Here is a 23,071-nt window from a genome sequence, read left to right on the forward strand (position 1 = left end):
TCATCCGCATAGAGACTAATGGTGAGCTTCTCGCCCCCAAAATGCACCCCCAATGGCCGGATTGTCACAAACATGTTGAGCCATGAGTTCCACAAGAAGGGCGAAAAGCAGGGGCACGTGAGGACAACCCTGAGGCCTGGCCATTTATTTGGACAGACGCAGATGGGTGACAGTAGTCGCTAAGAACCCAGGAACGGAACCTCTTACTGAAGCTGAAGTGATGAAATGTGGCTTCCAAATAGGGCCAGTGGACGCGATCAAACGCCTTCTCCGCATCCACAGCCAGGAGCTTTTGCTCCCAGTTAAAACGGTGAGACTTATGAACCAGATGGAGAAGGCGTTTCGTATTGTCACAGCAATGGTGGTTTGGGATGAACCCCACCTAATACGAGCCAACCAGGCCCAGCATAAGGGGGCTGAGTTGGGTGGCTAAAATGCTGGTAAATAGTTAAATATCTACGGTCAAGAGAGATATGGGGTGGTAGGAGGTACCCTGTCTGTTGTTTTTCCCGGGTTTGAAATGACCACTATTGCTGCCTCTAGCATGGAGGGCGGCACAGTATCCGGGCCCTGGACAGAAATGAAGAGTCAGGTAAGTATGGGAGCTAGCTGCATGCAGAAAGTGTTGTAGAAGAGGGTGGGAAACCAATCTGGACCTGGAGATATACAAAGCTTTTAATAGGCAATTAAAAAATGACTTCCTCAATCCAAATCGATTGGTCTAAGGCCGCCGTCTGTTCTTGCGTGAGTCGGGATATTAGCTTCCCGGAGATATAGGTCCGGTGCGTCCGGGCGCATGGTATGTGCTGTGTAAAGCTCCTGATAAAAATCTCGAAAAGCAGAAGCAATGAAACTATCGTCCCTGAGATCAGAGCTGTCGGCTGCCTTTAGGGATTGAACATTCTTTTGCTGTTGGGCCCTCTTTCAGTTAGCCAGAAGTCGGTAACACTTACTGCCTCCAATGTAGGAGTGGTGAACTCCAAGGGTGGCACATTCGGCTAAATCTAGGTCAAGGCCTGCCAGTTGCTTGCGTGCTGCTTCCAACTGGAGCAAGATTCTCAATGCGTCCATACGCTGGTGCATATGTTCGAGTTCCCATACTTTCCGGCCCAGGTGCTCCAATTTCTCACAGCAGAGTTTATTATCCACTGTGGAGATCGCAATCTGCTGACGGGCTTTAAGGTGTCCCAGAGAGTAGAGATAGAGTTGTCCGTGGTCTGTCATTGAGCTCTAGGAAGTTAGTCAGTGCCCTGGTAATCTAAGGGACCACCTCAGATTAGTGCAAAGGTGTTGCGCATCCACCAAGGCCCGGAGGGGCGGCGCACAGAAGGGAGGGTCATTGTTAGACAGATTGCTGCATTATCCGATAGGGAGCGGAGTTCTATTGCCGCATTCACAACCATGTATATGAAGTCTCTGGTACCTAAGAAGTACTGGTGCAGGAAGGCCCAGGAACGCAGTCTATGGGGACTGAGTGGGTCTCCTGAAGCAGGCACAAGTCTGCTTTAGACTGTTCTAAGTAAGGCAGTATAGCCTTGCATTTAGTGGGATGATTCAGTCCCTTAACATTCAGAGTAATGATCTTTAGCGTGTCATGCATGTCAAAGGTAATCAGGATGTGCCTTTGAGTTCCGACGGGTGGAAGTCCTAATCCCCAGTCTAGGCAGTCGAAGCGTGTAGTGGTCAAGTCGGGATATGGGCCCGTGACATTGTTCAGACAAGGATACAATCTGCGGGTCCCCCTTCAAACAATCTAAAAATACATAATGAAACAATAAGAACAACATGGTCTGTTTATGGGCACCTAAAAGTGTGGTGCATATGTTTGAGTTCCCATACTTTCCGGCCCAGGTGCTCCCACCCCCCCTGAGCCCTCCTGCATGCAGTGTAAAAGTCACCTGAGCAGGTTCATTATTATTCATGTGCCATCAGCACCCATGAAATCGGCAGAGAGTCTCCAGCACTGCTCTTTGCTCCAACGCCATGGTCCCTGGGTCTGGACGAAGGTCGACCTGGGAAGCCCAGTCTCCCTGTCATGGTGGTTGTCTGTAAGTCTTCCAGTTAACGATGAACAGACTACGACTCCACAGCAGAGAGTTCTTTGATGTTGAGCAATTGAAAGGCTTCTTTAAGGGAGCGGAGTTGATGAGCCTTCTGTTGAGGCGGAAATTTACCCGAAAGGGGTGACCCAATGAGTACAATATACCATTGCTCCAGAGGAAAGCTGTGACCGGGCGGAATGTCCGGCATTTCTGGAGTGTGGAGCCTGCCAGGCTGTAGTACAGCATCGGCTTGTGGCCTTGAAAGAGCACCGGGTGGAGGTCTCTGGCTGTCTGGATGATGCGCTCCTTGAGCTGGAAATTGTGGACGCACACCAAGGTATCTGCTGAGGGTGCCGAGTCCGGCCTTGGCAGTCTAGCTGAATGTCCATTTCGGGCAGGTAGTTTAAGGTCCCTGGCCTATGTCCCCACATCTTTACCCTCCGCCCCGGTACGAACTCCCTCGATACAAATGTTACTCTACTATGAGCGATTTTCCAAGTCCTCCGCGTGCGCCTGCAGGTCTATCTGATGGTCTCAGAGCCCGAGGATTTCCTGTTGAAGCTGTTCATTCGCCTCTTCTCGGCTGGTACCATAATCTTCCAGAGAGGAGACTCTTTCCACTATGGCATGAATGTTGCGGCTGACATCCTGGAGGTAGTTGGACAGTTCTTTCTTGACAGATTGGAGGTCCTCTCGCAGAGAGGTGAAGAAAGCCTTTAGGAAGGAGCAAGTCATCGGGCCCTCCGTCTCCCCATTACCAGGGTCAGGTGTCACTGCCACCAGACGGTTCCCAGGTCCTTCAGGCTGCAATTTTTTTCCCCCAGGCTGCAGCCACGGTTCCCAGTGCCGGAATCTAAGCACCAGCAACGCCACCCCTCCCCGCCACAAACAGGCCTGAAGCGGCTGGGGCTTCTCCTCCACTGGGCAGAGTCTTAGTGTCAATGGTAGGATAGTCTCCCCGGGGAGCTCCCTTCCTCCCCCTTGGAAGCTATGAGGTAAGCAGTAACTCTACCCAGGGATGCGGATGTTGTAGGGCCTCTATACAGCCAGCATCCCGCCCGCAAGGTCCTCAAGAACAGAGCATCAAGCGGCAGGGCCCACGTCCCAGGTCCGCCCCTGGGGCGCCGAGGCCAAGAGTTCCATTGTTTTACACCAGGCCCCTGCAACCCCAGTGCAGTCCCAGGGGTTAAGGGTAGGTGACCACCCAGCAGTTGTCCCACAGGTGCTCCCCCGGTCTCAGCTCCCAGCAGGATAATGCAGCGGGCTCAGCTATATTTCCTGGGTAGCCTGGGTTTTCGCAACCCAAGCCGTGGGCCAGCCTGCAACTAAACCGGACTCAGCGAGGCTCTTCCGACCAGGCGCTCCTCTCCCTAATGCGGGGGGAAGGAGGTGGTGGGGCTGCAGTTGTGCCTCCAGTTGTAGAGCGTGGGAGCTAGGCAGGAGGGGCCTCTGTCCATGAGGGCAGCAGGGGAGTGACTGTAGTCTGCCAGCGCGGGTCTCGAGGCAATTGGAGCTCCTAAACAGTCCCCGGCGTCCGCAGGCCTCACCGGCTTCTTGGGCAGGCCGCCGGATCCTGCCGCTCAGGGGTCTCATCGGCCGACGGGGAGGCCGCTCCTTGTAGGCCAGTGTGGGACTAAGCTCTCCGGCCAGATCACCACCAGGCACTCCGCTTCGCAAAGGCGACCAGAAGGGGGAGCCGGGGCCAAGCCAGCACCGCAGACAGGACGTCAGGTCCAATGCTCAGCTTCCATGTGGGTATAGCAGGCTGCGAGCAGTGTGCCGGCAGATACCAGGTGCAGATGACCCCCCACTCGCCCGCAGTCAACTTGGCGCCATATGCTCAGGCGGCGCACCACATAGAGTTGCTGGAGCCGCCGCTTCTTATCGGGCCGTCTCGCTGGCTCCTTTTGCGCTGCTCAGATCCCCATGGTGGCGGAGCACCCCAAAACCTCACAGTGTCCCGGTGGGAGGTAGTAGAGGTGGACAGGGCTGGTGGTAGGAGCAGAGCGGCAGTGAAACACGTCTTAACAGCCCGCCATCTTGGCCACGCCCCCACGTTCCGACATAAAGGAACTCCCTGGGATATCAGGGAATATTTTCTCCATAATAAATTCTCTGCATACACATTCATAGTCTGTGAGGCATTTAAGGTTGTGGTTAGAGGACCCTGCCAGAGCCAACAGATAGGTGTCTGCAAATCACTGGAGAGAGAGATAATGTAGTTGGAAGCTGCCCTTCAAAATCTGGAAGCTCGAGTGCTGGTAGACCCGGCTTGAGGCCCCAATCTCTTCGAAACCTGAGGACAACATACCACAGTGGTGCAGAGGCTGGGACTAGTTGCACATAAAGACTACATAGCTAAACCATACTTAGAGAAAGGCAGAGGGGGGACAACTCTTGGCATTGCTAGTCACCCCCAGAGACCTGTCAAAATACACCATGGATGCTATGCAATAGGAATGGTACACTACAACGTACTTGGATAGATATCCATGACAAATTTCTGCAACACTATGTGGATGTATCTAATGGGTCTAATCTGGCTACAGGTGAGATCACTGAGGGATTTCTGCATAAAGCTGGCCCATCCATACTCCCGAATGATGTCACACAGACGCTGGGCCAAAACAATACTGAGCATGAAGGCAGGAGGGCTATTAAAGACTTAGATGCAGGGAAGACACAAGGGATGGATGGCCTTCCTGTGACATTCTATCAAATCTATGCTTTCCTTATCACCATACAACTGATAAAGCTGTATAAAGTGGCCTAAGAGGAGGGTGCCTTGCCACCAACCTGTAGGGAGGCTTTGTTGATATTTCTCCCCAAACCATGAAAAATCCAGAGGATATTTCCTCTTACCGGCCTCTAACTATGATAAACACTGATTAAAAGATGCTCAGTAAAATATTGGCTGATTGGTTACAACCACTGTATCTACTGATCCATGACGATCAGAACGGGTTCATTCTGCAGAGGAACACCTCCTTCAATATTAAGCACCTCCACTGTGTGCTGACGGAGACCCCAATAAAGAGCTTTCCTGAAGCAATGGCTTGTTCCGTTGATTTACAGAAGGCCTTTGATATCCTCCAGTGGTGATACATGAGTGCTGCAATGTGTTGCATGACCTTGGGCACTGAGTAGGATAAATGGATAGCGCTCTCATATACAGGAGCACAGGTCAGGGTTAAACAGGACACAATATCTCAGATCTCTTTGAAATACGGACAGGCACTAGACAGGGATGCACCTTATCCCCTCTGTTGTTGGCAATGGCTATCAAACCCTTTGCCAGCATTTTTAGGAGGGAGGTTCAAGGTAGGAGCATATTGCTGCATGACAGAGCGCATGTCGTCTCTATTTATGCTGGTAATATGCTTTTATTTCTTCAAGACTAGGTGGAAGGGGTGCCATGGGAGACCTGCATGCTGCAGCTCCTGGAGGAGGTGATGGGCCTGCAGACAAACTAGGAGAAGGTGTGTGCCTTCCCGGTGAACAGGCATGGGGTGTCACGCCGGTCCAGGTTCTGGTTGTACCGTGGGAACCCCAGGTACTCTAATACCTTGGAGTAAGTTTATTACTGGGACATGGATAGCAAAGAGGGCAACCTTAAAGAGGTACTGCACTCACTGAAAGGTAGTATTACTTTTTGGTATGCATTGAAACTCTCTATCGTGGCAAGACTAGCGCTCACCAAAATGATAGTACTACTTTCTGAACCTCCTGTTCTGGATTTCTAGCTCCTGGTTCTGGACTCTAGACGCCATGGTCTGCGACTTGATATGGGATGGTGGTACATGTAGGACCTCTTTACATATAACTACAGTTCTTCAGTGCCCTACCCAAGAGGGCGGTCTGGATGTCACAGACTTTGAACTGTATCATATTATGCCCAAGTGGAGTGGCTAGCCATGCTAGATGGCTGGCCAGCTCCCACCTGGCGGAAATCGGCTGCTACGGCACACCGCCCAAGGAAGGGGCCTTTCTCATGGGAGGACATGTCTCTTTGGGCGCATTAGCTAAATTGTTGCAGATTTCCCTGGGCTGTTGTAGGAGGTTTACTAAATGCACGCCATGCTCCCAGAATTTTGCCCCAGCATTACTGCTGGTGGGGCTCCCTACAGGAGCATCTTCACTAAGAATAGACTAGCAACATGGACCGCTGCAGACCTGAGCACAGTCGAATATTGCTTTGAAGAAAGCCTGCTGTGCACAACTGAATAATTAATAGCAGATACTGGATTACCCACCCAATAATTCCGGACATACGCCTTTGTGGTACAATCAGTGCAAATGCTCTGGCAGGTGGGACAAAGTGAACAGCCGACATATGAAAAGTTGCAAGTTGTTCTCATGTTTGAAGGTGGCAGTAAATCGGCCCAACACCATGCTAAGACGGACTGATCATTACTCCAACAAGCATGGGGAGTTGCGATTGAACGTGAACTGTATAATAAGTAATGGGCTAAGGCATTGGAACATGTCCATACTGCATCACATAACATGAGGTTTCGTAACACCCAGTTTAATTTTCTGGGTTACACCATCTAGGCTGAATAAATTTCACTACACAGACAATAGGAAGTGTTCCATATGCAGGGAGTTAGCTGCAGACTTTATACATATGACTTGGTCTTGCCTTGTGATTTTGTGATTCTGACAGGGGGTGAAGGCCGATCTGAAGAGTACATTACCTCAAACAGGACTTCTGTGACTGTAGATATGTATTTTGTGGCTGTTCACCATCTTGAGTTGGCAGAAGGCCGCAACTAGGTTCTTGAGTTTGGCTCCGGGCCCTGCTAGTGGGACTTGCAATTCATTGGAGATCACCTGAAGGGCCCACCAACTGAAGGCAGAAGAAGGAGGTCAAGCGCCAGCAGAGGAAAGCACCCTTAGAAATGAAGAGAGAAGAGGCCTAAGATCTCGGCCTCTAGCGGATGACTGGGCATCCGCCCTGGCAGCCTTTGTGGGGACAGTGGGCGGTTCACTGGAATCCTCCAGGACAAATGGCTGACACTAAAAACAATATTACCAAAGCCCTTGTTCCCCGCCCCTACATGGCTGATCGCTGCACAAATAGCTAAAGACAAAATACAGGATGTCCCCAAACATAAGCCCAATGTTGCCTTTCAGTTACATGTTGTTTGTTGACAATCGGTGTTGCATTGGTGCCTTAGCGTTTCTGCACAACCCACTTACTTACAGGTACAATCTCTTATCTCTCAGGTATTCTGATCCTCTAAATTCCATGTGCATATTACATATGCTGAACCGGCTAACTGAGAACTGTTATGTGTGTGTGTCACTGTGCAATTGCTCTTTGTACAGAACAGTCTGTTAACCAAGAAGTTTGTCCTCCTGTTAATGTATTGTTATGCTTTGTTGTATGGCACAAGCTGCCAGGGAATATATGTAAAAGTCAATAAACACATTTTAAAACAAAAATCAGTCTGCAGCGTGTAGTAGTGGTCAACAGTGCATTTAGTGCACGCAGAGTGGAGGGCTTTTTAAGAAACGGAGAAACAGAAGCTCGAACAGCAGCACGGAGGAGATAGTATACAGAACTTAGCAGCAGAGTATGATACTGTGGGTGAGGGATATCCTCCAATTAATGAACTCTCCTTCTGGGTAAATATCTTTCATATAGCACAGTTGCACATTGTCTAGGATCTCTAATGTTTTTGCCTCATGAGTTTTTGATATAAGTGGGTGGTACATAAGCGGGAGTTCTAGTGCATAAATCAGTTTCTGACCGGCTTGGGCTTGTAATCGCTGCCATTTGAGCACCGTGCAACGCACTGTGCCGATTTCTCTCCTTTTTACACTATTTCCCCAATGAGTCAAAATGGTGTTTAACAGGATCATGCTTACAATATCTGCTTCCACCACAACAGGGGGGATGCATGCATGTGGGCTGCGCAGCAGAGTTCAAATTGGGCTTCGGCAGGTAAGTAGTAAAGTTCCAAATCAGAAGCACCGAAGTCTCTTTGTGCATAGGGCAAGGTGAGTATCTCCCCTTATAGTCTGGGTTGTTTTCCTGCCCAGACAAGGGTGGTGAGGAGTGTTTGAAGTGTTTTATAGAAATATTGTGGTAGGACTATCTGGATATTTACAAATAAATATAGAAGTTTGGGTAGTACAACCATTTTCAGGATGGCTATTCTATCCACCATAGAGAAAGGAAGTTTGGACCCTCTTTGTACCTTGTCTTTGAGACTTGATATAGCAGTGCGGTAATTGCTACATAAATCTCATCTGGGTCTTGGTGTAACCATTTCCTGATGTATTTCACTGGGCCAGTACTCCAGTTCAGTGGGCACTCCAATTTGCATGGCACGGTGGCCGTTGTCAGAGGAATGACCAGGGATTTGTCTGAATTAATACTGAGGCCTGAGTATCTCACAAACTTTATGTATTCCTGAATCAGTGGAGCAAGGTGGGGTTTGGGGGTTTTAAAATATAGCCCCATGTTTCTTTTGTACTCACTGCTCTATAAAAGGGTATAGCATTAGAGCTCTGAAAGTAAGTACAAAATAGCTCAGAAGACTATAAGGCATCATTAATGCCATCACAGAAACAACTGCCTTAGGTGTATTAAGCATGGGTTATGTGCCACATTGACCCTATACCGAACACTTCAAAGGTAGCATAGTTCACATTAACAATCAACCACAGATATATGGGAAACCCTCATTGCACATGGTGCTCAATCTATATACAACTGTTTAGTGAAAGCAACCTTAACAAGTAACCTGAAACAGTGGTTTCCCTCCCCTCATCTGTGCGAGCATAGAGGCCTGTGTTTGCTTCCGCCTGACTAAAGCATTTGTAAAACTTCCTCCACATGGAAGCAAATTGCTCCCAGCCAGCAGGAGCTTTGAAAATTCTCCCGCTGACGGAGAGCAGACTTTTGATCCGTTTCCCTAACAAGATCAAATATTGCTCCCACCCTGAAGAAGCAGCATTAGTAGCTGTTCCCTGAGAACAGGAGCAATGGCAACTCCTGCAACAAGTTGGAAGCCAGCAGGAGCCTTGGGGCTCCCCTGCAGCCCTTAACGAGTATACAGAGGGTGCCCTGGGAAGGCACCAGAGCACCCATTTTTAATGATGCATGCCCTGAGGAATGGGGTCCCCGGACCAATAACGGCACAGAGAGGGGATGCACTATCGCTCCAAATGCACACAGGTAGTGGTGTCAATTGGCTTACCGTCAGCTTCATCCAAGTTGGACGTGACATGCACAGTCCCTATATAGGCACCACCCCAGTGTGCTGATATCAGCTTCTTTTGAGACTATTTCTGTGCCAAAAACATGGAGCCACGTCTGAATGATTGTTTGACCAGTGTGCAGGATCTAACAGGAGGTTAGGTTCAAGAGCCCAGTTTGAAGAACCGGGAGGATGGGAGGGCCAGTAAGGGATCTGCAGTTAGAGTCTCTACCAGAAAAAGTATTAGCAAACGTAAGTAACTTGTTTTTCTGATAGGGACTTCTATATTCAGATTCCTCACTTTACAAGAAATACCCAGGCAATTCTCCTCCAAATCCCCACCCCGAACCCAAGGGTGAATCTGCAAACTAGCTCAAACCAGGAAATCCAGGAGGACGAAACAGGCAAAATGCTCGTCTTGATGGAGCTGACTGTCCAAGTAGTAGTGATTCATGAACATGTGGCAGGGATGACCACGTAGCTGCATGGTAGATGCAGAGGACAGGTACCCCACGTGTTAATGCAGTAGTAGCGACCTTGGCCTTGTTGGAATTGCTGGAAGGGTCTGCAAGCCCTCAGGAGGCTGCTTCTGGGCTAGAGATTAGCAGAGTTTAATGCAAACTATAGTTCATCAAGAGATGGTTCTCTTCTGTACTGCCTTGCCTATTTGCCTCCTGTGGAGTTGATCGTCTAGCATATTCAGCAGCTTCAGAGTCAGTCTCACCAAAATTCAGGACTGAGGTCCACATACCGGTATCGTAGCCCGAATGTCCTAGACTTTCCACTCCGGAGGGTATGCACGGAACTGTACCATATCCAGAATGACTCAGATGAAAGGGAGCATCTGAGAGAGAGTCTGGTGTGACTTCAGCATGTTGATAATGTATCCCAGTGAGAGCAGAGGGTCCGCTCTAGTCTGGAGGTGGGTGATGACTGCCTGCGGCGAGCCCTTCTTCACCAGCCAGTCATCGAGGTGGGGGAAGACTGGGACACTTGACCTCCATAGTTGCGCTGCAATTATGCCATCACTTTCCTGAACATCCACGGGGCACTGGTGATGCCAAAGGGGAGCACCATGTACTGGAAATACTCTTGGTCCCACAGTCAACCACAAATAACGCCTGTGGGCCTGCCAGACAGTAATGTCAAAATATGCATCCAGGAGGTCCAGTGCTATCATCCAGTCTCCGCAGCCTAGGCCAGAGCGAACCTGAACCAATGTGTGCATCTCTGAATTTCTTTTACTGTAGAAAGAGATTGAGAGGCCAAAGATCTAGTATAGAACAAAGGCCTCCATCCTTTTTTAGCACGAGGAAGTAGCAGGAATAGCAAATAAAGTATGTGCTATGAAAAAAAAGAAAAAGTAGCAGGAATAGCAACTACAAGCTACTTACTAATGCTGGCACCCTCTCTATGGCTCCTTTGGCCAACAGATTCTGTACTTCCTGGTGAAGCAAAAAGATATGGTTGTCGATCAGCCATTCTGGGGATGACGATAAGGGTGGTGGAGTCTCGAGGAAGGGTAGGGCATAACCCTTTTGAACAATAACAATATGCAGCACCCACTTGACAGACGTTATTGCTTACCACTGGGACACATGGTACTTGATCCTGCTGCCAATTAAATAAGTGTGCTGCATGGAGTATGCACATAGGAGGTTTGGGGGCTGCAGCAGCCAGAGGGGCGGGGGACTGGACAGTACGCTGTGTGAGAGCCCTGTGTCTTCTATGGGATCCGCATCCCCGGCCAGACAAGGACTGGGGAGCTTACTGGCTTGGGGGATGAGATGGGTATTGCAGGTGCCCATGGGAGCCTTGGCCATGGCTAAGGAAGTGGAAAAAGGACTGTTGCGGGAACCGATTGAGAGACGTCAGCCTTGTCACTGGTGGGAGCCATCAAAAGGCATGTCCATCAAAGATGATTGGACATCCCCTGAAAACCAAGTGGACTGCAACCAGGCGTGGCAGCTGAGTGCCACTGCAGAGGCCATGGCACTGCCTAGGGAATCAGTGGTGTCAAGACCACACCAAATAGTGACCTTCGCTGCGTCCCTGCCATCAACCAGTGCTTGGTTCAGGATGGCCCAGCCCTCCTCGAGATGCTTGGGCAGCAGCTGCACAATCGAATCCCACAAGGTATGGGAGTATCGGCCTACAAGACATGCAGTGTTCACCGTCCACAATACCTAACTGGTGGAAGAGATTATACTTTTCTCAAAAGTATCCACCCTCTTGGATTCCCTTTCCGATGGGGTGATAAGGAACGTGATTTGGTTTATCATGGGTCTTGTGGACTGAGCAACCAAGCTCTCAGAAAAGGGATGCTATTCCAGGAAGGCTGGGTCTCCGGGTGCGAGACAACAGCATCGGGCAATCATTCTGTACACCGGGTTTGGCCCAGGCTCCCCTGAAGAAATACGTGTGGGCCTCAGTAAAGAGGACAGAGGCTCTTCAAAGCTCACCCCTGGTTGAAGCACCTCTGTCAAGTCTTTGGTGTTGACCATGATGGAGGATAGATGAAGGTCAAGAACCTCTGCTGCCCTGCAAAAATGAGCCTTCCTCCGTTGCAGATCCTTGAGGAGGAACCAGGTTGTGTGTGGAGAAGTTTCCAGATCACTGGCATCACTCAGCTACTCATACTAGTTTTCCTCAAGTAGGAGTAGTCCTTCGGGAATCCGTAACCCTCTATGTCATTTCCTCCTAGAGGAAAGGAGGGCCTGTCCTGGGGTGGGAAGTCTGGTGTTGGGTAATCCAGGCTGCAGCTGTGTGGAACCGTGTTGCCGTCTTGGAGTTGGAGAGAAGAACAGGTTCCTCTTCGAGTGGCGCCAGCAATGGCATCGGTTGGACTTGGCCTGGAATAGATGGAGGCAGCGGTGTCGGCATCAGTCCAGATCAGGGAGCAGATCCAGAGGGCCCTGCTGGTGTCAAGGGCAAACTCACCAACTGTATTCTAGTGAGTTCACCTCTCAGTTCCGTGCGGCCCAAAAGCAAGCCAGAGGGAGCTGTGGGTCCAAAGGTAAAACCCATAATGTTGTAAAACTTCTTTAGTTGGGCAGGAGTCACTCCATGGATCTCAGGGAAGAGTGGAGCAGCCCCGACCGCCGGCTCCACACGTAGACTGCAAGAGCAGGGCCTAGAAGCATGGTGCTTACTAGGTGAAGCCAAAAAATGCTTTGACTTCTTCTTGTGCTTCCTTGACTTGGAAGATTAGGACTTGGAGTGGGAAGATGATCATCGTGGGTATATCTCTGGGAACAGCCGCAAGATCTCCCTGGGGATCAACACAGAGCCTTCTTCTGCAGCACTGCAAGGAGCATCATTGCCTAATTATAAATCGTCTTCGTGAGCACTGACTCGCAGTCAGGCAGTCCTTCGGATTGTGGCCTAACCCCAAGCACCACAGGCAAACAAAGTGTGGGTCAGAGACAGTGATACTTAGTAATGTATCTGTCTGACATACCTCCCAAGGTTTAAACCCCATGGGTTTGTTTGGAGACATGTCCGCAGCACACTGGGATCAAAGCTTATAAAAATTAGATAACAAGTTAAAAAAAGTGGTCAAAAAGTGACTGAGAGAGCTTTCCGGATCTGCATTTCTGGTGTGGAAAGAAAGAAACTGATGTCAGCACACCAGGGTGGCACGTATGTAGGCACCGTTCAGGTCACTTCCAAAGCCGACACTGCCGATGTGGAGCTGATCGACACCACTTACTGGCACACAGAGGTGCTGCTCAAGGTTTTCCAGATCAAGTACAACGCCTGAGGAATCTGCTTTTAAAAGTCTCTATCAGGAAGTATAGGCTCATATATTATTGGTTAGAGACCAAAAATTTCATTGGCCATATTTACGTGGTCATACGAATATCTGAACAGATATAGGGGGTTATTCTAACTTTGGAGGAGGTGTTAATCCGTCCCAAAAGTGACGGAAAAGTGACGGATTTACCACCAGCCGTATTACGAGTCCATTATATCCTATGGAACTCGTAATACGGCTGGTGGTATATCCGTCACTTTACCGTCACTTTTGGGACGGATTAACACTCCTCCAAAGTTAGAATAACCCCCATAATATGATAATAATTAATTCACTTGTGAAAAGATCAACCTATTCTTTGAAATGAATGAATAATAATATGTGTGGAAAACCACAGAAGTATGAATAAATAATAATATGGGTGGAAGATCGCAGAAGTATTCGGGAGCTCGTACTAGAAAAGGTACAGGTGAGACTCATATAAGTGTCCTAGATGCAGTAAAATGACATGTGGCGATATCTCAAACTGCACAGTACTGTTACATTCAAATTGGAAATTAACCAGACTGGAAACCTGTGTCTGTAATTATGCATTTTCCTCACAGGTACTAACCAGAGATCCATACAAGCCAGCATTTACCAAGCCAATTGCTCTGCACATAATATATAGTGTACAAGGCTAGAAATGTACTTCTTATACAAAACAATATCGAGCAACACAATCAGTACACCAGCTTTAGCCATCTTGAGTGCAATAAGAACATCAGTGATATATGTTCATGTATTATGAGCCATGAAATTCGTGTTGGCCATCTCAAAGGGATCAAAATTATGTTGATAATGTCACACAAATATGAATCAGTATCACTAGTAACTGAAGTTAATCAGTAAACCAATACTGTAATGTAAAGGGAAAAGGGGGATGGGAGTTGTATCTATAATAATAATAATGTGGTCTTCCAAGATACATGTCCTAATCTAAAAAATTGATTTGAAAAGGCAATATTAAATCTCCTATTTGAAGTGTTGGAGATGTCATACTATATAGATTGGATCATACAAGTGATAAAAAAAACAATTTAAACTGAAAGTGGGGTAAGATGAGGGTAAAAGAAATTCCTATTAGTTTTCGGAAAAGATTCCCAAGTAATTATGTAAATATTTTCACTACATGAATGTGGATCTAATCATCTTAATCTTGGCATGGTCGGTGAAGGACCAGAAAGATAAGCTCTAGAATAGTTGACAGAATCCATGTTAGATGACTTGTTATCTAGATTGCTATATCCTTTCTCTCTACGCATGTATATTGTTGAAGAAAGAAATATACTTCATTGTCATTATTAAGGTCCTTATCTCATTTGTTTTTCCATTAAAGAAAGCAATGTAGTTGCCTCTCAGTATGAATGCCTTTTTTCAACTGCTCTTAAATGACAGATCCACATAGCTTCCCTTTCTCTTAATGTTAGTTATCTGTCAACTTCTCCTGGATGGATCTTAATTAGATTGGTTCCATGAAATCGGAACTGTCTGCCCTGTATGTTTCACAAGTGTATGAGCTGGTAATGAGCTTCTCAAATCTCAATTTCTAATTGCCCTTGCATGTTCTTACATCCTTACTTTCAACTGTCATAGTGCACTCCCCACATACAACATTTTACAGTGGCATGGGTACTGTTATAGTTAATAAACTTTTTTTATATTATATTAGGACAATGTCACCTTAAAGGGTATAGGAAAGGAACACAAAGATTATAGCTTTCATATTTCTGAGAACAGGGAGCGCTTTCCCATTACAACACTTTTTTCAATTATTGCACTTTTTTACATATAGAGAGTGTAGAAGGCAAATCAGTGGGTGAAGAGCACACTTCACAGTTGTCAATTGTAATTAAATTTTTGAAACTGCAACAGATCTGAGAATAATGCAGAAACATCCACTGCTTTCACCTCCGCAGGCACTTTTTTCCTAATTCCTGGACTTTGTAAAGATTTTTTAAACTGTAGATCTTTAGTTTCCTGAGTCAAGAATGTAGAATAATGCACATATTTATGCTGTATCATCATCACTCCGCATACACGGAAAGAAAGCCTACTAGATGTCAGGGAATTCGAAAAAAACTGTAAAAAACTGTGGGGTGGTGGCTACCAACCAATATGGTTATGGCCCCACCCCAACTGAAGGGAGTAACAGTCTTTCAGCTCTCTCCCGCACACTAAAAGATCTTATCCCAACTGCAAGCAAGAGGACATTTGATTATTTTGGGTTTTGGTTTTACATTTGGGCCATGAGAGCTTGTCTAACTCTCAAAATCGTCCCACTTGGAATGGTGAGGGCTGCGCTTTTTAGACTTTGTGACACTGCCATATAGAAAAATCTACGAGACCTAGACACATCTGAAAACTAAAAATCTGGGTGAGTCCAAGGTGGTGTGCTTTACATGCACCCGCACCATTTTTCTACCCACAACGCCCTGCAAACCTCAAACCTTGCTTGAAATCACATTTTTGTGATGGAACCTTCAGGAATCTGCAGGAATCCACAAAATTCCTACCACCCAGCGTTGTCGCATCTATAACAATAAATAGAACTTGTCAGCCTAAAAACGTTTTTTTCCAACTGCCCTTTTGGACCCGCTTTGGTTCCCCCCTCAATTTCGGCATGTTATTGGCTCTTCCCTGTCACAGGCACTTGGCCCACCTACACAAGTGAGGTATCATTTTTATCAGGAGACTGAGGGGAACGTTGGGTGGTAGGAAATCTGTGCCGGTGCAGTGATCCCACACAGAAATGTAGTGAAAATGTAATTGTTTTAGCTAAATTTGAGGTTTGCTGAGGATTCTGGGTAAGAAAACACTGGGGGATCCACGCAAGTCACACCTCCCTGGACTCCCCCGGGTGTCTAGTTTTCAGAAATGTCTGGGTTTGGTAGGTATCCGTAGATGGCTGGGAAAGAGATATGGACTGGTGTATGACTACAGAACGAACAGTTTATGAAAGCAGGGGCTATCCCCAAAAATGGAGAAAAAAATTGGGGGAAATGGAACAATCATTGAGATGAACTTTGTGCCTCAGTGGAGAACACTGGTCACGATGGCTGATACAGGGTACACTTACCTTTATAATGCATCCTTTATAATGCATCCTGCGGGCCTGCAGGGGGACAGGGAGAGAGGGAGGAAGTGTATCGGTGTACAAAAGGGGAATCACAATCACATGGTTGTCTCGAGGCTACACTGCTTTCTTTTTCTTCAATGTTTCTGTTCTTCGTTTTTGTCTTTTTACTGTACAACTTGTAATAAAAATATTACTTTAAAAAAAAAAAAGATGAAAAATAGAATCTAAATTGCTTCTATGATTAAACTTGGTTGGGGTGGCCAGTTAAACATTCTATTCCAGAGTCAAATGCTCCGTATTTTGTCTTAAGGTGTAGTGCTGTCAGCATTCTTCTGACCTTTAATCCTTCTTTCTACACCTAATCTAGGGTAAGGAGTGATTTTGTTGACTTCCTTGGCTGCTCGTTTAAGTAACATAGAAAGAATAACTGTTCCACAGAAGACACTAAGGGCCAGATTTAGAGTTTGGCGGATGAGATACTTTGACACAAATGAGATGCATAGTCCCCTCTGCCTTAGTACAAGTGACATAGGAAATAATGCACCTCTAGGATGGTGGGCTAGATATCTGTCACGTTTGTGAAAGAGTACCAGTTCGCCAAACTCTAAATCAGGCCCTGGGATATGATATTTCTTAGCAGCCTTTTCCAACAAAGCAAGTAACCAGGTCAAGTCAACTGGTAGAGAATCTGGTTGAAAATGTGTTTTGTGTCCTTTAGGAGATTTGAAATCCCTCTATTCGTGCTCATCCTGAGATCACCCTCTTCATCTGGGTCATGCTTCACAACCTCAACTTCCTCCTCTTCCAGGTCGGTATCTTGATCACTTATCCGAGAGTCTTCTTCCCTCATATCCAGGGGGGCTGTAGTTACAGTGTGAAGAGCCAGAAGAGGCACAGGTGGTTCTTGCAGTGGTGGAGACTGAGGCATTTGTGGTGGAAGGGGCACCAGAGGATGCCTCTGAGTTTACCTGGTTGGCGGCCTTTGCAGGGTCTAATGATGTTGCGGGTGAAGACTAGCATTTGGAAAGTCTACATCTTCTGCTGTAAGCTTTACATAAGGATGATTAGGACCAGTATCATTAGAGGTTTTCACTAATATCTTGGCCCACAGGGGTCGTCTGTTTTCTGCCTGCGCCTCTCTGTGGTGGAGGACCCAATGAAGTGTATTCTTCAAAACTTTGCTTGTCATGAAAATGATTCTCATTGTCTTCTCCCCAAGGCAACCTCTCATAATTATCTTCCTTTTACTCCATATGTAGCAGACATACAGCTGAGTAGGGCTACAGGTCGTCTGTGGGGCATGTTCTTGGTCGCTGACATCAACATCCAAATGAACTGAGACCTTTAGTGGCAAATGAGAATATGAAGTCAGAACCTCCACTGAAGGTGGAAGGATATGTTTAGCTATTATCGACACATCAGCAATGGTTTCACTGTTTGTGATGTATATAGTTATAGTTAATATTGCTGTTATTGACAGACTCATCTTCAACAGGGTTCTTGGTGATGTAGGAACTGTTGTCTACAGGATCAGTGACCGACCCCTCATTGAGTGTTCTTGCAAGGAGACGAGATGGCCATCAGCAGTATGTCTGAGGTCTTTGCAGGTGATTTAGTTGCTGGGGGTGAGGTTGCTGTAAGTGAGAATGTTGTAGACAATGGCAATTTATTTGTTAATGACAGTAAAAATCATTCTTTGTGCAAAGGCTGATAGGGCCGCAAAGGAGCCAGTTTTCAGCACCACATGGTGTGTAGGTTGGTGCTCAGTCTTTTTTGGAGCTTTCTCTGGAAAGTATTTGGTTCTTCCTTTCATAGAGGTGGACGTGTGTGCTTCTGTAGTGAACTCAAGTTCTGTTTACCCAAAATGTTTCCTTTTTCGCACCAACTTGGCGGAAGTGCTTGGAGAGGCACTTTGCACGGCATCCTCAGACAAAGGGACATACTCTTTAGAGACAAAAATACTCTTTCTTTCAAGGAGATTGAGGACCAGCTCCTTTTCCTTGTCCTTCTGAGTTTTCGAAGGAAACGCCTTACAATTGCTAAATGAGAAGGCTAAAGGGTCAAATTCAGACAATGTATGCACTTTAATTGCAGCTTGTTTGCGTAGATTTCCCTTTTCCATAGGCTGAACAACAATGAACAAGATTTGAAGAGATCTCTTCTCTTTATCTGCCATGGTGGCAGTTGGAAATGTTCTCCAGGGACAAAAAATGTCAAGCCAATACCCCCAAAAAAACACTCCTAGTTGGCTAGAGCTGAAGGGATGACTGTAGTCCAGGGGAGATCAGGTATGAAAACTTGAAATTTAAAGTTGCAAAGAGCAGGGCTTGTTCCAGGAACTACCTTACACACAACGTGTGATGGAAATCTGAGATATGGTGGTCCCTAGGGGAATGGAACACTCAGCACTTCCACCTCATTTGCTGAAGTTTGGGTTGTTTCAAATGAGGTGGACACGCTACTAAACTAACACTATTGTTGGGCCTATGGATATTTTAACACTGTTTATTGATATTTTAAAAGTACCGGGGATTCTCAGCCTGAAGATGGGGAATGGTTCAAGCATGTGAATTTAATAACAGCTGACACAGGAAGTAGTGTATGCTACACATCATGGTGAGGTTGAAGTGAATCAGTCAAGCTTGTTTCTACCTACAGTATATATAAACTAATGCACCATGGTTTTCACCGAACATACATTGCCTCAACTAAGCTCTAGCTGATAAATGCCTTTAGCAGAATGAATAGCTCAGCTGCCGGATAGTATTTTAGGACTACAACAGAATCCAAAGCTGATTTCATCAGTGTCCCTAACTGTTATTGCTCAGTCCTGTGTAGCTGCAAATACATATTGACAAGATAATAAACAACACACCACTGCCATACAAAGACACTCATCATGTGGAAATCTGTGAACAAGAACAATATTCTGATGAACAACATACATTTATGACTTTATCATATAATATCAAAATGCCCTTGAGTGATACTAAGCTTGAAATAAATAAACTATGGCCTATACAATAACAATAACGTATTGCAGATAACTATGAAAAGCCCAGTGGTAAATGTTAAACATGCCTTTGTTCAACCAAGCCAATTAACCTAGCTTTGTATGGGGTACAGGAAATACATAATGTATGACAAGTTAAAACATATTTAAGAAAGACAATTCATGCAATATATGATAAAGACATGCACTAGTATTTTGAATGGAATGAACTCAACACTAGAGTGAAGACATGTATGTAAGATACATTTGTTTCTTTCAGTTAAAAAAAAACAGTTCAGCTTTACCTTCGGACTCTTTTTAGGCCAGGACACCACAGGAATACCAGAAATAGCTAGATTTTGGTCATCCTCACCATGTTCCTTCAGGACGCTCTGTTACAAGAGAAAACAATTTTTGCACTGTAAAGTGTTAATTTAAAATTGTGTTCAAACACTAACCAAGTCATCTTGTTTAGTACAGAAGCTATTTCTGTAAATGAATTATACCATTGCTAACAATAGTAATTTTCCATTTTATTTAACAGGCACAACATATGCAGGTCATGACTTACTTCCCCTTCCTTTAATCTCATGGGGTGGCTAGGCCAACAGGCCACCACACAGAGACTGGAATTCTACCCCACAAAATCGAGTAAAGAAAAAAAGTCAGGTACACGTGTATTACCACCACATTCACACCCTGCCCTTCACCTTCTGGAGGAAAAGAAGCTACACATCAAAGACCACCTAGACTGCGGGTCATCAAGAGGAAGACGATCTAAAGACTGCAAGTAAACGATACCAGTCACAATCCCCCTCACTCGTAGGTTTATTATAAAGCATTCACATAGGTCAAGAAGATCTAAAATGAATCCTAAAGAGGTGTCTCAACAAGGAATATCATCAAATAAATCTGAAATGTCAAAATAGCACATACATGGCCAAACTTTGTAGGTATTCACAAGGAAGTACCAAGCAGGTGTAAATCGACTACACCAAATTATTTCTATGCAGCAGCAAAATGATGTCAGGGGAGGGGGAGAAACAGCAGTTCTTTGAGAAGATCAGAAACCATAATATACTAAGTGCCTGGGCGCACCAGGGGTGTCTATTGTTAGCACGCACAGGGCACTTTATCCTTACAGAAGGGCTGCAGACACCGTTGTATCCCTTTGTGTAATGTAGATTTCACAAGATATGCATTAACGCAATCATAAAAGCGTGTTAATTAATTTGCATGAACCCATTATTATTACACCGCTGCACCTTACAGATGCAGGTGCAATGGCAAAGAAAATGTATGGAAGCACAGGGAATATGTACAGCATAGATGGTAGGAAAGATCAGTGTAGCCCCCGCCCCACCCCCCCTTTGGGCGACGGCCATGGGTGTCCCAATGATAATCCAGGTACCTCTTGCAGGCCAGTGCAGTTACTGCAGGGGGACACCTGCCACCCTTTGTAAATGAGGCTGACTTTCTGCCTGAAGTGAATGACAGGCTGGTGGTTTCAAACAGGCAGTCTGCCTTTCACTAATGCACTGTTCATGGTGTAAGTGCAACATCACATTTACTGTAATAAGGTGCACTTTCCCAATCACCACGGTGCCACAGCACAAAACAGGAAAGTGAGCTCTCTCTGCAATATACCCCTGCACACTATAAGTCACTCCTGCGGGTAGTGACCCACTGCAAAACTTATGAGAACCACGTGGCTTAGGCTGCCTTACTTCCAGGCTCCAAGTGAGTCAGTTATTCCTGCACACGTATTTTGCGTCACATCAGTCACACTGGGGACATGCTGTCACTCTCCCATAGGGCATGGAGACTCCTGGATCCATTCTCAACATCATGTGGACTTGGGGAGAGCTCTGGCCACTCTAAACTCCACCACTCAGCCTAAGGTGCATTTCAGTTCACGGATTCAATGGGCTTTGCAGATGTAATTAGTCTACCTGCGATGTTATGTATTTGGTGCACTCTGCACCCCCAACTGCTCTGTGCCCTCCCTGCACTCTTCTTGCCTGTATAAGATGCATTCTCTGTGTCTGTCTGGCTGCTACCACACTGTCATCTTTGGCCCAAATCAAAATGGCTGTTGGTTCTGTACCCGAAGCTCAAAACGTGTACATTCAGGTACTGGTACCAGCATCTTGCCATGGGCTGTGGGGCACAGTATCTGCAGAGCTCTTTGGAATTGTGAATTGCTCTTCCATGCAACACAGTTTCCATGGCCTCAACCCTGACCACTGGGCTTTCCACCTCTCTCCACTTGAAGGCTTTAAGTAGTGGAAGGAAGAGGAGGGCTGCAACTAGTGGAAGGGAGTGAAAATATGGAGGGGCAGCAGAGAGCTACTGACAGTGGATGGAAGATGTGCTGAAGGAGGAGGGCTATCAGCAGTGGATCAGAAAGGAGTGCTGGGAATAACAGACGAGAGACATCCTGACAGAGGCTATGTGTAAAGGAGCAGAAAGGAGAGTTGAAAATATTGGATGGGGGGCTGATGAATGAGGAAGGCTATTAGTGGGGGAGCAGAAAGGCAAGTCTAGAATAGTGGAAGAAGCGGCCCTTAGCAGTATGGATGAGTGCTAATCGTTGTGAAAAGCAGGGTTTCTGGCAGTGGAGGAGAAAGATTGGATGTAAAAAGGACAGCTAGCAGGGGTTGCTGGGAAAGGTATAGTCAGTGGAGTGGAGGATGTGTTTAGATTAGGGGTTGAGTTTCTGGATAATGGGAAGTTGTTCAATGGATGGATAGTTTGTGGGATGGATGGATAGTTGTGGGATGGATGGATGGTTGGCTATGGGGATCAATGGGTAAATGGCTGAATTCATGGTTATGGGATACATGGAAGCATCGGTATGAATTATTGGATGATAGCTACTATTGGATGGATGAATGTATGGCTATGTAAAGGAAGGCTATGGTATGATGATATTTATAGGGTTGAATGACAGCTATGGGGTCGATGGTGGAAGGATAGATATGGAATGGGTGGTTTGGAATTTATGTATGGATGGGTGGATGGTTATGGGAAGGATGGCTAGATAACTGGTGGTGGGTGGATGGACAGATATATGGATGGATATGTAAGGATGAATGAATATGAGAGGAAGAATGGATTAGTTGAATGGTTAAGCGGTCGAATGGCCACAAAGGTCAATGTATGGATGAGTATTAATAAGTAGATAAATGGATGCATAGATTGATGGTTAGATAACGAGGGAAGGAATGTTGGACAGAAAGATTGATATGGATGGGATAAATATGAATGGGTGAATGGATTAGATGATGGAAAGGTGGATGAATCAGATCACTGGTTGTTAACCTGAGGTCCGGGAATTCCTACTGAGGGGGGCAAAAACTGCTTAGAAAATTAAATAACATCAATGGATTAATATAGTGTATCTACAGAAGCTTAATGTAAAAGTGAACATTTTATAATGTTCAGTAAATGTGAAGGAATTAGAAATTGGAGGCTAAAAAATTAAGTTAGTAGCCTCAGATTGATTCGTGGAAGCAGTGCTAGTGCATTAAACAGAATACAGTATTGATGATTAGGGGCCTCAGTTGAATTTAGAAAAACTGCCACCTTCCCATTAAAATAAACATTTTTTGTGAATTAAATAAAATATGCCATCAATGGTGTGTTTATTTGATGAATGCTTCTTTCTATATTTTCAAATCATCAAAAATGCTTAGGCCTAAGTTTCCGGTTTCCAGTAATGCCTCAGAGGGGTCCTTAAATTCCAATTATAATTTGTTGGGGGTTCCTAGGTTCCAGTATTGATTAAGTGGGGGTCCACAGAATTCAGAAGGTTAAGAACCACTTTTTATTTTTTATTTTCCAATCCTGTCCCCTTCAAAGGATATCCGCTGTTGTAAAATATGAGACGGCTAAGAAAGGACAGAATGTACCAATTAAAGAAACTGAAATGCAAAAGTATGGATAAAT

At 46.0% G+C, this 23,071-nt stretch overlaps 1 protein-coding gene across 5 annotated transcripts in view; it reads right to left on the minus strand.

Moving 5' to 3' along the window:
* The window catches only part of KDM2B (lysine demethylase 2B), a 715,168-nt gene that overhangs the window by 274,922 nt on the left and 417,175 nt on the right, over window positions 1-23,071 (minus strand). For all 5 annotated transcript variants that reach the window (XM_069214908.1, XM_069214905.1, XM_069214907.1 and 2 more), the window contains exon 12: window positions 19,426-19,512. In XM_069214908.1, the coding sequence (XP_069071009.1) occupies window positions 19,426-19,512 (87 nt within the window). The remainder of the gene's footprint in view (window positions 1-19,425; window positions 19,513-23,071) is intronic.

The sequence above is a fragment of the Pleurodeles waltl genome, chromosome 11 (genome assembly GCF_031143425.1).
Source record: "Pleurodeles waltl isolate 20211129_DDA chromosome 11, aPleWal1.hap1.20221129, whole genome shotgun sequence".
In the NCBI taxonomy this organism is placed as follows: Eukaryota; Metazoa; Chordata; class Amphibia; order Caudata; family Salamandridae; genus Pleurodeles; species Pleurodeles waltl.